The sequence below is a fragment of the Antechinus flavipes genome, chromosome 2, assembly GCF_016432865.1.
Source record: "Antechinus flavipes isolate AdamAnt ecotype Samford, QLD, Australia chromosome 2, AdamAnt_v2, whole genome shotgun sequence".
NCBI lineage: Eukaryota > Metazoa > Chordata > Mammalia > Dasyuromorphia > Dasyuridae > Antechinus > Antechinus flavipes.
The window spans coordinates 641,251,367-641,269,662 of NC_067399.1; the positions used below are offsets into that span (position 1 = coordinate 641,251,367).

The window sequence follows — 18,296 nt, forward strand, 5'->3', positions numbered from 1 at the left end:
TCAAATGCAACTTAGGACTGACCCTCCTTCTGTTACTGTACTATGGGGAGAGTGGGCTGAGCTGACTTGGTAGTGGTGGAGTCTGAGCAGGCACTTTGTGGTGGGCAGCTTGATGAATGATACTGGGTAGGATGAAGAGGACATTGTAGTCACTCGTGTTCCAAAGGAGCAGGAGAAGAAGCTGAAGAGTGAGGATGTAAAATAGAAGAGTGTGAGAAGGTGCAGGCTCCTTCTGGGATGGAGGAAAAGGCGTGAGAAAAGTTTCATGAAGAATTGTATGTGGCAGGAAATGATGTTTGGGCACGTGTAGTGGCAGAGGTGATGGTTTGTCATGAATCAATAAGATCCTTGATTCACATTATGGGAATGACCTGCACATTTATTTATAAATTCTATTCGTGCTGAAGAGCTTTTAGGAAATGTTTGTGATATCTGCGGTTAATCAGATCTCCAAAAATGCTGTGCAAGTCTGAAATGATTGTAACTGTTGCCTTTGTTTCTCAGGCAGCGGCAAAATATGTGTTAATATTAACAAAAGGCATGGGATCTACTCTGATTTCCAGACAATAAAGTGAAGATCCACTGGAATTCCAGCCCCAACATAATTAGGCTTGGTTAGTCTTAAGCTCTTTTTTGTTTTGGTGCCATTATTGTTGGTAAGTTGTACCTCTTAGGCCTTGATTGCTGGCACTGTTGGAGTAGATCTCACTCCCTTGGCCTGATTGGGATAAGCCCGTCTGACTGGTTGGGCCTTGCGTGTGGGATTGGAAGAGAAGCATTTTGCTACATTCCTGGCATAGAACACTTAGGGTTAGGTCAGTATGGGCCTGGAGTTTGCATGCTATGAGACTGTGGGGGGGGTATTTGTCTTATCTTTCTCTAGGCTATGAAAACATGCCCTGTGTGTTAGCACCCCCTCCCTGAGTTCGTTGAAATTAGGACCCTTTTAAGCAAACACAGAAGAATGAATTGGTGACAAGTGTGCAACTTGAATCTGTAGGATCCCACAATGAGCAGTACCATCTTCTTCCCTGGGTTAGAGGAAGGAGCTGTGACATACCAAGTACACCTAACAGCAAGTGTAAGGATCAGCCTTGAATTCTTCCTCTTTGAGATCTTTGGGAGTGAAAAGAGCACTTGAGTTTTGGCCAGCAGAAGGGGCAGGAAGTCTTAGGGGGATGATGCAAATTCCAGAGCTGTGGAAATCTAGACTGCCCCAGTCAGAGAACTTGGACCCCCACCTACTTCCCACTAAAAGAGGGAAAAAATGAATGGAACAGAGTGAAAGCTGAACCTTGCGTGACTTCCCAGGAAGAGACCAGCAGGTGCGTGACTTGTCTGGCAGGTTTAGAGGTCGCCTTGTGACTGGAAGCATTCATTCAGCTTTTTCACACACCATTCAACAGTTACTAATTAGTCCTGATAATGTGTTACATGTGTGCACATATAGGGCCTGCTATAAAAAGATGATTTTAATCAGCTGTTAACATGCAAGGCTACACCTGCCTTTATGGCAGCTTCAGCAGAGAGGCTAAAATATTTGGCTGTCCTGGAAATTAAAGGTGAAAATTATAATCTAGGTCTTCTCAGAGTTGTCTTTTTCTATCCCATTGTCAGTTGAAATTGAAGATTTTCCCTATCACTTTGCACACCATGGCTGTCCAGTAAATATTGAGGAGCGAAGAAAATTGTATGCTAAAGTTCACTCTGAGCAGGAATACCTCCAAAAAGAGCCCCCTTTATGAATCAGTTCCCAGATATTTATGGACCATACACTGTGTATTCTACCCTTTGTTAGAGTACCAGTAGATAAGGAGGAAAGCAATGGAAAAGGGTAATACTTTCACCTCCTGTTTAGTCCTACATCTTCTGTGTTTTGTGTGCAGGTCTTTGTGTGAATTTTCCACGGAGGAATCAGTCTGATAGGTAAAACCTCAGAATTGTTTAAATTTGTGTCTCTCTAATTATTATTTGGAGCACTTTTATATGCCTATTGATATTTTGAATTTCTTGCTTTGAGGACAACCTATTTATTTCCTATTCGGGAGTGGCTGTGTTTTTTATAAGTGTATGTATGAAGGCAATGGAAAAGAGGTCATACTTTTACCTCCCGTTTGTCCTATATTTTGTGTGTTTTGTGTGTAGGTTTTTGTGTCAATCTTCCATGGAGGAGCTACCTAATAGATTGAAGACATTCTTTGTTTCATCCAATATTCGGTCTATAACAGTGCTCTATTCCAAAGCTTCTTACACTGTCGCTACCCCCATGGGATCATGTAACCGAATCTGGTAGTCACAAAATTATGATTTATTATCGGTAAATATTTGATTTGTATACCTATTTTATATACTGATATACCTGAGGTCATATAAAAATTTCTTCGGTAAAAAAGGGGTTCTGAGTGGAAAAAATTTAAGAACTCTGTTCTATTCAAACTGTCCATGTGTTCTTTCTCATTTGCACTATCATATGACTAGATCACCTTTTTTTTTTTTTTTTTTTATTAGTTTTTTATTTACAAAACACATCCATGGGTAATTTTTCAACATTGACTCTTACAAAATCTTCTGTTCCAAATTATCCCCTCCATCTCCTCACTCCCTCTCCTAGATAGCAAGTAGTCCAAAACACATCAAGATATGTATGCATATTATTTATATAGTTATCTTGCTACACAAGAAAAATCAGATTGAAAAAGAAAACAAAATGCAAGCAAACAACAACAGAAAGAATGCTATGTTGGGTCTTCTCCTTTTCTAGTCATATATATATATGATGATATCTTATCAGTTTTTTTAGCTTTATTTTATTTTGAATTTAACTCCACATCAAATCCAAACATTTCCATTTACATAATAGAATAGAAAAGAAGATATATGTGAAGCTCTGGATGTCCTACTGCATATAGCTTTTTTTAAAAATAAAAGTATAATAAATTAAATATATATTATTCTCAAAGCTGAAAGCTGTCTTGTCTGATTCCTTCTGAACTTCTCTTCAGTAATTTTTTTTTTTTTTTGCTGAGGCAGTTGGGATTAAGTAACTTGATCAGGATCACACAGTTAGGAAGTGTTAAGTGGTCTGAGATCAGATTTGAACTCAAGTCCTCCTGACTTCAGGGTGCTCTATCTACTGTGCCACTTAGCTGCTCCCTTCAATAATTTAAAAAAAAAAAAAAAGATGTTTCATGTTACTTAACCCTGATTGTCTCAACAATAACAAAAAAGATATTTTATGACTTTAAAAAAAATTTTCACTCCCTCCTCTTTTTAGGTAACATTATGACTTGGTTTCCTTCTCTCCTCAAATATTCTTATCCACTGAATAAAAGAAAAACAGTCCTTGTAAACAAATAAACATTCATGCCTTAGCTATGCCTAAAAATGTGTCTTGTTCTGCCTCTTAAATCCATCACTTTTCTGTTGGGAGGTAGCTTCATTGTTAGCCCTCTGAAGTGAGGAATTCAGTAGCTGTCCTTGAAGATTGGGGGCAGCAACTGACTGTAGTCAATAAAGTGCTGAACTTGGAGTCAAGGAGGAACTGAGTTTCAGGGTTTTACTAGCTGAGTGACTAGGGTAAGCCACTTAACCTCTTTCTGCATCAGTTTCCTCATTTGTAAAATGGTAATAATAATGTTACCTATTTCCCAATATTGTTCTGAATTGCTTTATTAACCTCAAAATGCTGTATCAATTTTCGTTATTGTTATTTCAAAGTTGTTTTTTCTTACATTTTTGTTTTTACCATATAAATTGTTCTCCTGGTTCTGCTCATTTCATTCTACAGGAGTTAATCCAAATTTTTTTTAACTTTCTTTGAAGTCCATTTTCTTTGGCATTTCCCACATAGTCTGTTACATACCATCATTTGTTCAGCTATTTTCTAATTGATGGATATCCCCCTTTGTTTCCAGTTCTTCAGTACTACCAAAAAAAATGGTTATGTGTATGTGGAGATGTATTCCTTTTTTTTTTTTTTTTTAATCTCTTTGGAGTATTGCCTACTAATGATATCACTAGGTCAAAGTGATATGATAGTTTACTAACTTTTGGGATGTAGTTTTAGCTTGCTTTCCATAATGGCTGGACCAATCATAGCTCCACCAACAATGTACCAGTTTGTTTTTCTTCCCCCAGCTCTTTTAACAATTCTCATTTTCCTTTTTTATTATCTTTGCCAATCTGATAAGTATGAAGTAAAACCTCAGAGTTATTTTAATTTATGTTTAATTATTATTTGGAGCATTTTATATACCTATTGATATCGAATTTCTTCCTTTGAGGACAATCTATTTATTTCCTCTGCTCATTTATCTTTTAGGGAATGACTGTCATTTTTTATAAATGTATGTATGAGAGGTTTTGTGTGTGTGTGTGTGTGTGTGTGTGAGAGAGAGAGAGAGAATGAATCAGATCTTTATCAGACAAAATTATTGCAAAGAATTCTGCTAGTTAATTGTTTCATTCCAATTTTAGCTATTTTAATTTTGTTGGTGCAGAAGCTTTTCAGTCTCGCATAATCACAGTTGTCCTTGGCAACGTCTTCCTTTGTGCCCTTTTGCACACACACATTGCTCCTGGTGAAAAGATGCATTTGGTTCTCTTAGATGCCTCAGAGATGGTAGCCATGCTTTCATTGCTTTTTGCATCACCTTTGTAACATTTCTGCACCCACAGTATTCTATTGTTGCAGTCATATTATATCACAGGAATTAATATTGGTGTTAAAAATTCAGTTACTTAAAATTACAGAAAGTTATGTATAGTTTTCCTAATATGATACAACTTCCTATTCAGTTGTGGACCCAAAAATATATCTTTATTGACAGATTGCCAATAGGTTGTCTGTTCAACTCATTTACATAATTTGCATAATATGTGTTCTCATTCATTTGTTTCTTTTGTGCATTTCTTTTGAATTTCCAATTTCATTGGGATGTCCTACTGTTCCCACACCCAATATAGTCAGCAAAATGACTTCTACTAATAAGACCACCTGTACCACCTCTCTCTAAATAGAGACTCCTTCTTCTATACAAACTTGGGGCAGGGCATCTTTGTTATATTGTTGAAGATTTCTGATGATCATTGCTGGATGTCAAGATTGAGCCACTGAACAAGGTTTTCTCTGTAGGTTTGTCATAAAATAGCGTATGATGATGTATGCTAGGAGGTGACTTATTCTAGCAGAGCCTTGCATTTTATTTTGTTTTATAGCCTCAGTTGCTTCTTTGTAATCGGCAAATGAGATACAGAGATGGTGAGCTGTTCTCCTGTTTACGTCTTTCATTAAAGATGTGGTATGCTGTAGAAAATTGTGTTTTCATCAAGAATGTGTCATATTTACAGACTATCTTTAAGAGAATTTTATCCAGATGAGAGTAGAGAGATGATTTGTTTGATTGTCTCAGTCTGCTTTTTGGGGGTAATAGTACCATCTGTGATTTTTTTTTTTCAGATTCTTTTTGAATCTGCTTCTCTTTGAGATTTCTTGAAAATTGATTCCTGGGAAGTCTTAACATCTACATTAATACACTTTTGGTTAGTCCACTACTTTGTAAACAATTTGTAAATATGCAAGAAAAGAAACCAGTGCTGCTTCTGTTGGGCATGTATTTTTCTCTTAAGGAGATTAAAGACAGAAACAAAGTTCTACTAATGCAAACAGTAGCAAATAATTGGAAACAAGATGAATGTTGATTGCCTGGAACATGACATAAATAAGTATTAGGGAATATGTGGAATTCAGAGAAGCATGAGAAGATTTCTAGAAAAAATGCTGTGAGAGAAATCGAATCAGAACAACAATTAAGTATTCATACACAACATCCAAAACAATTTAAATGGAAAAAATCCCTAAAAAGTAGGTTGAACTTAGAATAATTTAACAAAGAGAGAATGAAATGCCTCTCTCAAGAGAAATCAGGGACTGTAAAGACAGAATATTGCATATATTGTTAGACATATTCACTGTAGTGATTATTTTCTTTTGTTATAAAGGAAGGTTCAGTTTAGAAGTTGGGGGCTAAAATCTAAAATCTAAATGATATCTATATCTATCTAAATGACAGCTATATAAAAAAATTTAATTTTGTAAATCATGTTGCTTTGAGCTTAGATTTCTCTCTATCTGTTTATGTCTAGCTTCTTTTGCCACCTTCATCATAAGGGCTAATGCAACTGATAAATAAGTGATGTCTAACTATGGAGGTTCCCTTGTCACCATTGATGAGAATAGCTCCCCATAAAAATTCCTGTTGATCTGGTCGATTTCATGTTTGTTGTTGTCCTTCTAGTTTCATTTGCAAATGAATGCCATATCAATGTGATCCTACATCCAGTGAAGTCCCTCTTGCTTTTATCAGTCTATATTGTATTGATTATTTTGACTGTTAACTCTGCTGACCACCAGGCATGCTCTAATATTTTTAAAGTGGTATTGGCCTCTAATAGGATATAGAGGACTTCAGATGACCAAGCAATTAAAGTTACTTACAGAACCTGACATACATCTGCTAATTTCTTTCTTCTCTTGATCGCTCAGGATCCAGTTCTAGTAATTGGAAACTACTATATGACACATCTAGAATTCAGACCATATACTTTTAATGTTATCATTCTTACCTTTGGTATCTTGGAAAGTCTGGGTCTTCAATTTTTTTGATGGTTCAAAATAAAAGGAAGTAAAGGAATATTAAATTTCCTATCATCTCTCTCATTATTCTTCCCTTTTATTCTATATTCCAGCCATCTAGGAAGTGATGATTTACTTTCCCTTCCCCCACATTGTTTCAGTTCCATGGCTTTATTTAAAGTATTCATTTGTTCACCTCTCAATCTCAAATCTCCCTGTTGACTTTTTACTTTCCAATTATGCCCCTAAAATCAGGAAGACAGATTCAAATTCTGCCTCAGACACATCCTAGTTGTGTAATTGTGGGCAAGTCATTTAACTTCTTTGGGTCTTAGTTTCCTCCTCTGTAAAACAGAGATAATAATAATACCTGCTTCTCAGAGTTATTGTGAGGATCATATAAGATAATATTTAAATGCTTACTATGTATCAAATTCTGGGAATAAGTAGAAAGGCAAAGATGTCGTCCTTGCTCTCAAGAAACTCATTCAAGTAAGGAACACAAAATGCAGATATCTAAGTACACACTACACACAAGATAGTAGTGTAAATGAGACATAATCTGAGATGGAAGATATTAATTAGGAGTGGAGGTGGGACAGACTAGCAAAGACTTGAGAGAGCTTTTTAAAATTAATTCTTTTTCCTCTTCACATTGTCTCCTACAGCCTTTTCCTGTCTTTGAAAGAAAGAAAATCTTTGTAGCAAATATGTATAATAAAATCAAATAATTATCATCTTGACCATGTCCAGTTGTTTTTATATACTCATCCTTTAAAGGCCAGTTCTCCTTCATGAAGTCTTTTCTAATTCCCATGGCTGGAAATTTTTTTCACCCTCATCATTCATCGTTTTAAAGTCTTATAGATTTATTATATTTTACTCTTATGTATTTGTGTGTATGGAGTACCCTTCTCCCCACCCTTCTCTCCTGGAAGGTTGTGGGTATCATATATCATATATATATATTTTTTTTTTTTTGAAGAGCTATGTTAAATTCTGAATCTAATCTGCACTACCTTAGAAGAAGCAAACTTGAAAAACTATTTGAAAAATTTTCTTCTAGCTCAGTTTCTTATTAGGAAAAGAAAATTCATAGAGTAGAAAATGGAAGAATGAGAGAAAGATGAACAAATGATCTAGCATTGCCATTAAGTGGCAAAGGAATGGGATATTTAAATATGGCAATTGGGGTTAAGTGACTTGCCCAGGGTCACACAGCTAGGAAGGGTTAAGTGTCTGAGGCCAGATTTGAATTCAGGTTTCCTGACTTCAGGTATGGTTCTCTTTCTACTAGACCATCTAGCTGTCCCCTTTTAACAATTTAAGATAAGGTTTCTGGAAAAGGAGGCCTCAAAAATGGAGAAGGACCAGTGTTTAGAAAAATAACACTGATAAGGTAGACAGCTTAATTTCTCAGTAGAAAAGTCTCTCTACTTCTGACTATCAGACATGTAACCCTAGAAGTTGTTAATTGTGAGAAGTTGACAATCTCAGCAGTGAATTTGAGTATGAAGTGGACCTCCACATTCACTGATATCTTCCTAATAGCTTATGTTTTTTTAGTCTTTGGTTTGTGCATTGTGGAAAACTATTTGGCTTGGAGTCCTTGTGTCTCCACTTATCTATAATATGAGATTGGTTGCACTTTTACCAACACAGAGTTACCGTGAGGAAAAAACCTTGTAAACCATCAGTCACTGTGCAAATATGTATTGTTATTCCTCATCATCCTCTTTTGGTACAAGTAGACTGAACTTCTTTTCTAAAGCAGGCTTGTCTAAAACTTATGTGTTCACACTTGTTATTGAAGTGCTATAGAAATGAGCACAAATGATGAAAGTGAAAAAATATCCATGATAAGTTGGAGTAAATGTTAAAAAGAGAGTCTTTCACACATGTATATTTACATAGCACTTTGGTATAATTTTTCAGAAGCTATCTCTCTGTGTATAATTTATAACTATATCTCAACTTTATAAGAGATCTTAATCAGGGAAGGGGAGTATGTATTTTTTACCTCTAAATTATCATTCTCAATTATATTCACTTTAACAGCCAAAGATGAAAGTCAATTCTACTTTAGTTTCTTGAGCTTTCAGAAAATATGAAAACATAACTTATTCCAAAGTTCAGAAGAAAAGATTGTACCTGAATATTCAAGACCTATTTTGGACCCTTTGTCCTTATTCATTTCTTTCTCCTTCCTCTCCACTTTCTTTCTGAGTCACAGACTCTGGGCTGGTTGTCCCGAGTGTCTCCTATGAGCTGCACAAGAAACTATTATCAGTAGCCGAGAAGCATGGTCTCACACTGGAACGGAGGCTGGAGATGACTGGAGTTTGTGCCAGCCAAATGGCCCTGACACTGCTGGGAGGACCTAACAGGTGAGTCACTAGATGTTGAACCTGGGGGGCTAGGGTAAGGTTGGGCCTTGAGGTTTGGATGCAGATCAGCATCTTTAATGTTAGTGCCTTACACAGGAGAGACACTCCTGCTTAATAGCAGCCCGTTGAATGATTAGAATAAATAGCTACCCACTTTGCAGCTGGAGAATTAGTTTGTTTCCTCCTTGTGTTCCATGATCAAAGTTATGTTTCTTTTACAGTATTGCCAAGGCCCTTCCTCCCGTCTGTTCTCATCTTGCCTCTCCGTGACCCAGCTTTCATTCCTTCAATTTGTGCTTTCATGACTGAAATCTGCAACCCCAAGGTCTCTCTTTAAAACATAGTGAAGTTCTGTTTGTGATCTTGTCCCAAGTTAGTCACTCAGGATTCCCTAAAATCATGCCCACCAGGCTTGGGTACCTCCTCCCTCCCTGTTCTAAGTGAAAGATAATATCAGGTGGCCATGAACTGCTTTCTTTTCCTTGTCCTGTCATAAGCAACACACCGATTCTGAGGATTCATGAAGGACATCACTGACTTTGAAGGAGAAGAAGGATGCCCACTTCCTCAGAGAAAGCCCATAAGCTCAGAGACTTAACATAAAAATGGTTCCATTCCCTCAGAGTCCAAAAGGCACCTGCTGAGCCACTTGGAAAGACCTCACTCAGAGACCTTCTTTCACTGAAGGCAGGCTCTAGATGGGCCTGGAAGCCTTCCTTCCTTGATGACCCAGGAGGTCTCCTTTACTCGTGTCCCCTAGTGTTTCCAGATCTTCCCACCATTATCAGGGACCTACTGAGGCTTGATTTAATCAAAAGAAGCATCAGCATCCTGAAGAAGTAAAGAATGATGGCTGGGTGACTCAAGATCTCTTTTGAGTGTAATTGTGTAGGACACGAGAGTTAGAAGAGCACTTAAAGGGGCCTCAGAGATTAAGACTCAAAAAACTGAGGTCTCGCAGCCCTTTCTCATAGAATGTGTATGGCTGTGCCCAGTAATTCCTCTGCCTAAATGTGCCAACCCTGATATGGTACAATCACTGCTTCAGGTCTGTCAGGCCACCTGGGAACAGTTCACCCCTGAACCTTTAGTGATGCTCTGGGGTCAGTAAGCTCCTGAGAAAGGGGGTAGGACCATCCGAGAAACTTCTGTCCTCCTGCTAACCATGAATTTCTCCCTCCGTCCCACAAGGAGAGCATCCTTGGAGAGGTTTTGAGGTTAAGTATCTTCTTAGAACTCATGTAGAACTCTTTACCTAGAGCATCTTCCTGGGGAGAGTCTAACACATTATTCCTGAGACGCTCCCACCATCTACCCCCATCTCTGGTGCCCCCTTCTTGTTTGTCTCTAACTGGTGTCTGCTGTGGTCTCTGTCTTTGTCGTCCTCATTCCTGCATCTCCCAAGAACCACTGCCCTCAGCCTGCTGAGGAGCTAGCTTTAGTCTAGTTTGGATTAGGAAACTCTTCTGGTGCTGGGTCTTGGGGAAAGCATTGGATGTGGAGCTAGAAAACATGGCTGGAGTCTCAGCTTTGACACTTGGTGGTCTCAGACAGGCTCTTCCTCCCCTTGGCTTTCATTTCTCTTCATCTGGGAAATGAAGGGATTGGACTGCATTGTCTCTTGAGGTTCCTTCCAGCTCTTAAGGCTGGGATCCCATGACAATATGAATGTTTTGTGATCCAAAGGCCCAAAAAGGCATTTGCTGAATAACCCCAGCCTTAAGCGCTTCTCAATTTTCAAGTAAATTGTAGAAATGTCTAGGTTGCCTCCTCCTCCCTCTCAAGGTTATGCTTTTTATTGAAGTGAGAAAATACACGTGAAACAAATGCTAAATGGAATGACATTGACTGCAAAAGAGCAATTATGATGGCTGGAAAGAGCTCCTGAAGAAGGCAGGGCTTGAGCAGGGCCTTGCCGAAAGGGCAGGTCTTAGGTAGAGGCTTGGCAAGAACAAGGTCAGGATTCAGTGGGGCATGGGCAGGGATAATGAGGAGGTGACCTCGCTGGAGACCTGTTATGCCGAGGATGGGGGAGGCCAAGAAGTAAGTGGGGACCGGAAATGGGAAGCAAGGCAGAGCCTTTGGATTTGCTACCATAAACAATTAGAAAATCATGGAGGATTCTTGGGTTATATGAGGTGTTAGTCTGGATGGCACAGCATTGAGGCAGGGGTGAATGGGCATGTAGCCTTTTGGTCTAGAGGTGTTTGGTAGCATAAACGTGGCCAGCTGCCGCTATGTGGAGGAGCAGCCTAAGGAGAAGGGGGTGGGAGACAGTTATTTCTCAGGATGCTTGACTCGTGCTGGGTGGCTTAGTCTGAAAAAGTAGGAACTTATGTGTTACTCTCCCTCCTTTGCAGGTTGAATCCCAAGAATGTCCACCAAAGGCCCACAGTAGCCCTACTTTGTGGTCCCCATGTGAAGGGGGCTCAGGGTATAAGTTGTGGGCGACACCTTGCCAACCACGATGTCCACGTCATCCTCTTCCTGCCTAACTTTGTCAAGATGTTAGAGTCTATCACCAATGAACTGTCCCTTTTTAGCAAGACACAGGGCCAGCAGGTATCTAGTCTCAAAGGTGAGTGAGATCGTGGGGCAGCACGGAAGTGGGTGAGGTTCCCATTCCCCTCCCCTCTCCTGTCACTCTGCTGCAGATTGATGGCCCGTGGTCCCAGCTCTGCTTCTTGTTCCCTGTGTGGCCTCGCAAGAGCCATTCCCAGCCAGGAGAATGAGCCTTTGCCAGAAAGGGAATTTCAGGGTATTTAGTCTCCTCGAAGCTGACGTCTGCAGTCGATTTCTGCCATCTAGTGGCAGCAAAAGGAACAGTGGTACTAGAAAGCAAGCAGCATAGGCAGGATGGCCACTTCTATATAGATGTGCCCTTTTCTCCCTCATTCCCCTCCCTCCCCCCCCCCCCCCCACATATATATACAACTATAGCATGTTACTGGTGAGCTCCTTCATTTTACACTGGAGGAAACTGAGGCTCCAAGGGAAGCCTCTGCCCAGCAAATCAGGAGCTGACTTAGGGACTGTCATCAACAACCACAGGTACTTCAGCAACCCTGGATGTTCAGAGATGTATGAAGTTCAGCCCATGTGGGAAGGCAGGCTCATGTTCTAACAAGAGAATGCTTGCCCCTATAGAGAAGAGCATCTGCAGGGCCTGAGATGAGGGATGCGTCAAAGGAGGCTGGCCTTCCTCCCAAGACCAGCACATCCCTGACATCTGGGAAGCTGAGGACATTCGGAAGGTGTCTCCATGAGCCCCATTCCCTGGAGCAATGCAACTGAGAACAGACACCCCCTCCCAGGAGGTTTTAGCAGGCAAAGCAGAGAGCAGGGAGCTTGCAGTCAGGAGACTTGGGCTTCAGTTATTGTTTTGATATGTATTCTGGGTGACTTGAAGCATTTGATAAATGCTGACTCCTCAGCCTCAGTTTTCTCTCTCTCTTCTGGAATCTGAAGGGTCTGGTCTAGGTGTCCATGAACTGTGAACTTCTAAAAAATATTTTGATAACTTTATTTCAATAGAATTGATTTCTTGTGTAATCCTGTGTATTTTGTTTTATGCCTTTAAAAACACTATTCTAAGAAAGGGTCTGAAGGCTTCACCAATCACTGCCAGCAGTGTCCACTACACAAAAATGGGTAAAAATCCTCAATTAAGAGTGTTCCTGAGGTTCTTTCAAGTCCTAGATCTAGGACCCGAGTTTAAATTGTAGCACCAGCATTTGCTAAAAACATCACTGAGCCTCCTTGAGCCTGTTTTCTCAATTGCAAAAAAGGAACAATAACCTGCTTCACCATGTGATTTAGAAAATGCTTTCTAAACCTGTAGCCCTTTTATCAGTCTGGTTTAGGTTGCTAGTAGATATTGGGTAGAGGAACAGAATTGGGAACTTTGGCAAAGAACAGAGCCACAAAGATCAACTCTGATCTCAGACACAACCATATGTGTGGCCCCGGGCAGGGACCTACCTCTGTGTCTGCCACCATTTTCTTATCTGTAAAATGGGGAGGATGGTAGCACCTCTTCCCAAAATTGTTATGACAAAATTAGGTGTTTGTGAAGAACTTTGGAAACCTCAAAACACTATAAAAATGTAATGACAGTGATGCTGCTGGTGATGAAGATGATGGTGGAGGTGGTAACAGTGTACCCTTAGCCAAGCCACCTCTCGCTCTGTGTATTCCCCTGGTTGGTGGCATGGGCCCTGCTGGGTGGAGATTCAATCTGAACAGCTGTGCTGGGGGAGAATCCAGCCTCCTTTTGTGTTCAGAATGGTGACTTGGAGGGGAGAATGAGCCCAGCTTTTTAAAGCGTGGATTGTGGTACCCAGAATGCCAGCTCACATTCAGAGAGCATCTTAAAGTCTACACTTCACACAGAGCTTTTACAGCAGAACAAAGTCTAGTTTAGTGAGGTGGGGGTGGAGGGTGAGATTGTAAGACCTCAGATTGTAAAATCTAAAATATGGAAATATGTTTAAAAAGGTGGTACATGTATAATCTCTATCAGCTTGCTTGCCATCTCAGGGAAAGGGGAGGTAAGAGAGGGAAGGAGAAAATATTTGGAGCATAAAGTCTTAAAGAAATGAATGCTGAAAACTATCTTTACATGTGTTTGGAAATATAAAATACTGTTGAGAAAAAAAAAGAAAGAGGGTCTGGCCCATTTAGTTAATACTTGCCCGTATCACATTATGTCATTAATCCTCGGCACTCTACGAGAGCTCAGAGCTGAGCTCTCACTCCCTCTCCTATAGACCCAAGACCCGGTGCTGCCCGGCTCAGGGGCCCACAGCTGCTCTTAGCAGAGGCCTCTTTTGTGGGGGGGTGGGGAAGGGGGGGGACCTTCTGGAAGTAAAGGTTACCTTCCAGAGGCAGAGCCCTGGGCTGTTGCTCGTTCTGGGTGAATGCAGTTCTTCACGATGGAAGTAGGGATGGCAAGCCAGGAAGCCTCTGGCTGGGGAGGGCACACACAGAGGCTGGCACAAGAAAGGCTGAAGGCAGGGGGTGGCAAGGGCCCCGCTTAGGGTGGTCTTTGCAGCCAGAATGAGACTCGCTCATTTTCACTTGCAGATCTTCCCACCAGCCCCGTGGACCTGGTGATCAATTGCCTGGATTGTCACGAGAACGCCTTCCTCCGCGACCAGCCCTGGTACAAAGCGGCCGTGGACTGGGCCAATCAGAACCGGGCACCCGTCCTCAGCATCGACCCACCCATGGGTGAGGCTGAGCTGGGCATCGATGCCAAGTGGTCCCTGGCCCTAGGCCTGCCCCTGCCCCTCGGTGAGCGTGCGGGACGCGTTTACCTGTGCGACATTGGCATCCCTCAGCAGGTGTTCCAGGAGGTGGGCATCAACTACCGCTCGCCCTTTGGCTGCAAATTTGTCATCCCGCTGCACTCCACGTAGAGGCCCCGAGGCTGACACGTGACTTAAGAGAACGCCTTAAGGATGTGAAGCTCCACGGACAGTGTCTGTTGTGTTTTGTTTCTTTTGTTTCCTTTGAGGTTTGTTTCTTCTGTGAGAAACAACGTATTTAAAACTGAAAAGTAACTGCCCTTTGAAAGGGAGAAGCCCCTCTGTCAGGCTGTCCCTCCGGCTGAGGGGAGCAGGGGCAGGGGCAGCTTGGGGGGCCCGGCTACCCCCTTTGGCCAGCTGGCTCGCCTCTCGGTGGAGGGTTTTTGTTTACAGACACAGGCAGCTGTCGGACTGGGTTTGAGGTTTACAGCCACGGCCCCTTGGGGAGCAGGGGCCCTTTCCTTTCTCGGCTTTCCTCTTTGTCCTCAGACTCTCCCTTTGCTCCCCTTCCCACCCCAGCCCTTTCTTCTTTTTAAATAAGCGGTCCCTCCCTTAATCATGTCAGATACGCTGGGACCCAGTTGTCCTTGTTGGGGACCGGTCTCATTTCCTGTTGCTTGGATGCTCATGATGGTGACCAGAGTTGATTTTTCTTTCTGCCTCCCTCATCCTGAGCCACACGGCCCATGCAGAAAGCGGGCGTGCAGGAGGAGCCCGGCCAGCTCCTGCCTGTCTGTCTGCCGGAGCAGCGGCCGGCACCCACCTCTGTTGTTCTTTTGCTGTAACGTTTTCATTTTCTCTTGATGTGACCCGGGCACCCAGCAGACTTTCTTTCCTTAAGGGATCGGCTCCAGCTTTCATTTTCCCCTTCCCAAGCCACCTCTTGGGGAAGGGGCTGTTATGTGTCCCTGTCAGACCCATGTTTCCTATTTGGTTTGACCCCTTTGATTCTCAGCCCAAGTAGCTTTGGAACGTTCCACTGTAGAGCCGCAGCGCCCGCCCTGCCAGCATAGCCCCTCTAGCCCCCAAGTGCCCATGGGTTCCGTCGACGGTGCCATCATCGTTCCCCGGGACAAAAGGCTGAAGCGAGCTGGTCCTCTGCTGCCATGTCACTGGGGTCCCTTCTCCTCCCGCCCTGTGGCTGTAGTGCTGTGGTGGTGGGTGGATGAGGCCTTCACACCCCTCCAAGCCCCCAGAGGACTTTACACAGGCAGAGAAGGGGCCCAGTTCTTGCTCAGTATTGGGACTTTCCTAGTGAGAAATGTGGGGCTGAGCCTCTGACGAGGTCCCCATCTTGACTCCAGTATAGGAAGGTATGTTCAGAGGGACCTAAGGACAGTCGAGGCTTTTGGTGAAAGCCCCGTTCCTGATCCCAGTATTGGGGGTTTCTCCGCCCTCCATTTCCCAGTTGCCCGCCCTTCAGCGCGTGCCTCTCTAAGTCCTCTCCTGGGATGAAGCCAGCAGCTGTTTTATTTGGGAGAAGGGGGAGCCCCAAAAAGTCGGGGGGCTTCCGGGGCCAGCCTGGAGCCGCCCCAACTTTCACCTTTGCCAAGTGGCCTGGCTGTCTGGTAGACTGCGATACTTGGTGTGAGAGGATGCCCTCGGTGTCCCTGGCCCTTTAGGGCCTGCCAGTTGTCTCAGAGGTGCCAAAGGAAGAAGTATTGGTCTACTAGAGGAAATCTTCAGGGGCCTCTTGCCTGGCAGGGCTTACCAAGGATTCCATGGATATTCTAGCAAGAGCTCTCCCAGCTTTGGCACGTGCTTCTGAGGGAGCCTTGAGGCACCGGGTCCGTCTTAATCTCCTCTAATGGCAGCCTGTGAGCTCTTCCAGCCCCTTGTGTCCCGTCCCAGCATCTGGGGGGAAGTCCCAAAGAGCTTGATCCTTGGTGCCTTTGGAGGAGAGTGAGACGTCACAGAGCCAGACATTCGGTTGTCGTTTTGGTCTAAACTCCACTTTTCGGTCTTCAGGGTAGGCCGTGCCTCTCTGGCTCTTGGTTTTGGTTTTGGTTTTTCCAGTCCCTGGCCCATACTATGGGCAGAGTGGGGGCCTTAGTAAATGCTTATCTCTTTCCTGGAAGACCCAAGAGATAGCGATACTCTGACAGGGAGAGAGGCTCTCTCCCTGGCAAACGGCACTAATGGAGACAGGACTGTGCACTGTCAGCCTGGTCTCTCCCTTCCCTTCCTGCTCAGGGTTCCAGAGTTCCTCCCCCTGCCCTAAGCTCCTACTTTATGGCATAGCAAACCTAGCTTCCACATGGCCTGTTCTCATCCCGTGTGGAGAAGGGGGCCTGCACAGAAGCTTCAGGACTGATGCAGACCCCTTAGGAGACGACAGTCCCTCCCAGGAAGTGCTTTTAACTGGTCTGTGCGTGAGAAGTGAAAGTCTGGGTTTCTTTTGCATTTTTCTAGGATGGTGTTGAAGTCTGAGGATGGGCAGCCCTTTGAAGCATCTAGAACAGACAGTGAGATAAAGGAAGGGTTGGGAAGGAACCCAGGCAAGGAAGCGTTGAGTCTGAGAAGGATGGGGGAGCATCTCCTAACTGCCTGCTCTTCCTCCTGAGGAAAAGTGGGGGGTCTGGCCTCCTCTTGGTGCTCAGAAAGCTGAAGTGGAGATCCACAGTACCAGCATGGCTTCTTGGGGGTGGAGGTGGAGGTGGGGGGACAGCCTTGTTTTCTTAGCATTTTTTACTTCATCCTTGGCAGCTTGAGGAATATAATCCTTTCCTGTTCCTCCTCAGTCCTGCTTAGGTTGTCACCTGTCATAATTTGTTCAAAGATAGGTGGCCCTTGATTTCTCCTTTTGCCCCAAGGGAATTTGACTATTAAAAACAAATAGTCGCTCTTCAGAGGCCTTTCTTCCTCTCCCCTGGCAGCCGAAGGCCCTCGCTTCTGCCACCCGGCCCTGGCTGTGTCGTTAGCCCCGCACTGTGGAGCTCCTGGGAGAGGAGACCCTTGTAAAACTGTTGAGACTATCACTAGTGCAGCTGTTGAGATGGGGCAGGGGATGACAGAAAACCAGCACTAAAATAAAGCGGAATTGACTGAGTCTGGGGGCTGCTGTGTGTGGTGTACTGCTGTGGGCCAGGCCCCGGAGGAGCTTCACAGAAGCCCCGACCGCCGGCCAGAGCCCCCTCTGACCTTGACCAGACATTTCCCAGGTTTTCTGGACACAGATGGGAATGAGAAAGCAAACTCTGCTGCACTCAGTGGGCGGTGAGACAAATGGTTAAGCAAACTCTGGGAATACTTACATATTTCTTCAAGGCCTGATCCATTCTCAAGAGCCTCCAGTCAAGCCCCACGTGTATGACATGAACAGCCTTTACCTGCTGCAGAGCCATCTGACCGAGCTCTCAGTACCACTTCCCCCCCTCTGCCCTTCCTCATCTAACTCCTGCGTGGAGAAGGATCCCCCCCTCATAGTCATTGCCTGCCACAATGGCAGCTCTCATCATTAGGGAGTTATTCCTAATTTAAGAAATGGGTACAAATTTCAGCTTAATTCTGCCAGAGCCAAGGCAGGAACACATAGGGCAGCCAAGGATACTCCAAGCAAACAGGGGGCTTCCCATTAGGAAGAAATGTGTACCCCATATATTCCTTCCTGACTCCAAGATGGAAGGAATCTTAGGAGGGAAGATTCCAGTTCTCTCCTAGTTTGCTAGAAAACTATTACTAAGACCTGAAAGTCACCCTGATTTTTAGATTAGAAAGTGGTAGAACTACCATGACTATGTTAGTACCAATGGCTGCCCCAGAAGAACTTCCGCTAGAATGGACACAGTGCAGGAGGTGATCTCTGTGGCACAAAGAACTCGGGGTGCCAGCGCACCTTCGGCCTCCATGACTTGGGGAGAGCCGGCTGGCCTATGAAAGGAAGGGATGGGGAGTGGAGCCTCTGAGGCTCCCTCCTAGTTCTGAGAAGTAGACAGGGCCCAGAGCCCCAGAAAACAGACACATGCA

The 18,296-nt window shown here is 43.5% G+C and overlaps 1 protein-coding gene across 2 annotated transcripts in view; it reads left to right on the forward strand.

Moving 5' to 3' along the window:
- Positions 1 to 17,379, forward strand: part of EDC3 (enhancer of mRNA decapping 3) — a 62,941-nt gene extending 45,562 nt beyond the window's left edge. For both annotated transcript variants that reach the window (XM_051982243.1, XM_051982242.1), the window contains exons 5-7: positions 8,868 to 9,021; positions 11,382 to 11,599; positions 14,107 to 17,379. In XM_051982243.1, coding sequence (XP_051838203.1) covers positions 8,868 to 9,021; positions 11,382 to 11,599; positions 14,107 to 14,441 — 707 coding nt within the window. In that variant the 3' untranslated portion in view covers positions 14,442 to 17,379. The remainder of the gene's footprint in view (positions 1 to 8,867; positions 9,022 to 11,381; positions 11,600 to 14,106) is intronic.
- Positions 17,380 to 18,296: the final 917 nt, after the last annotated feature.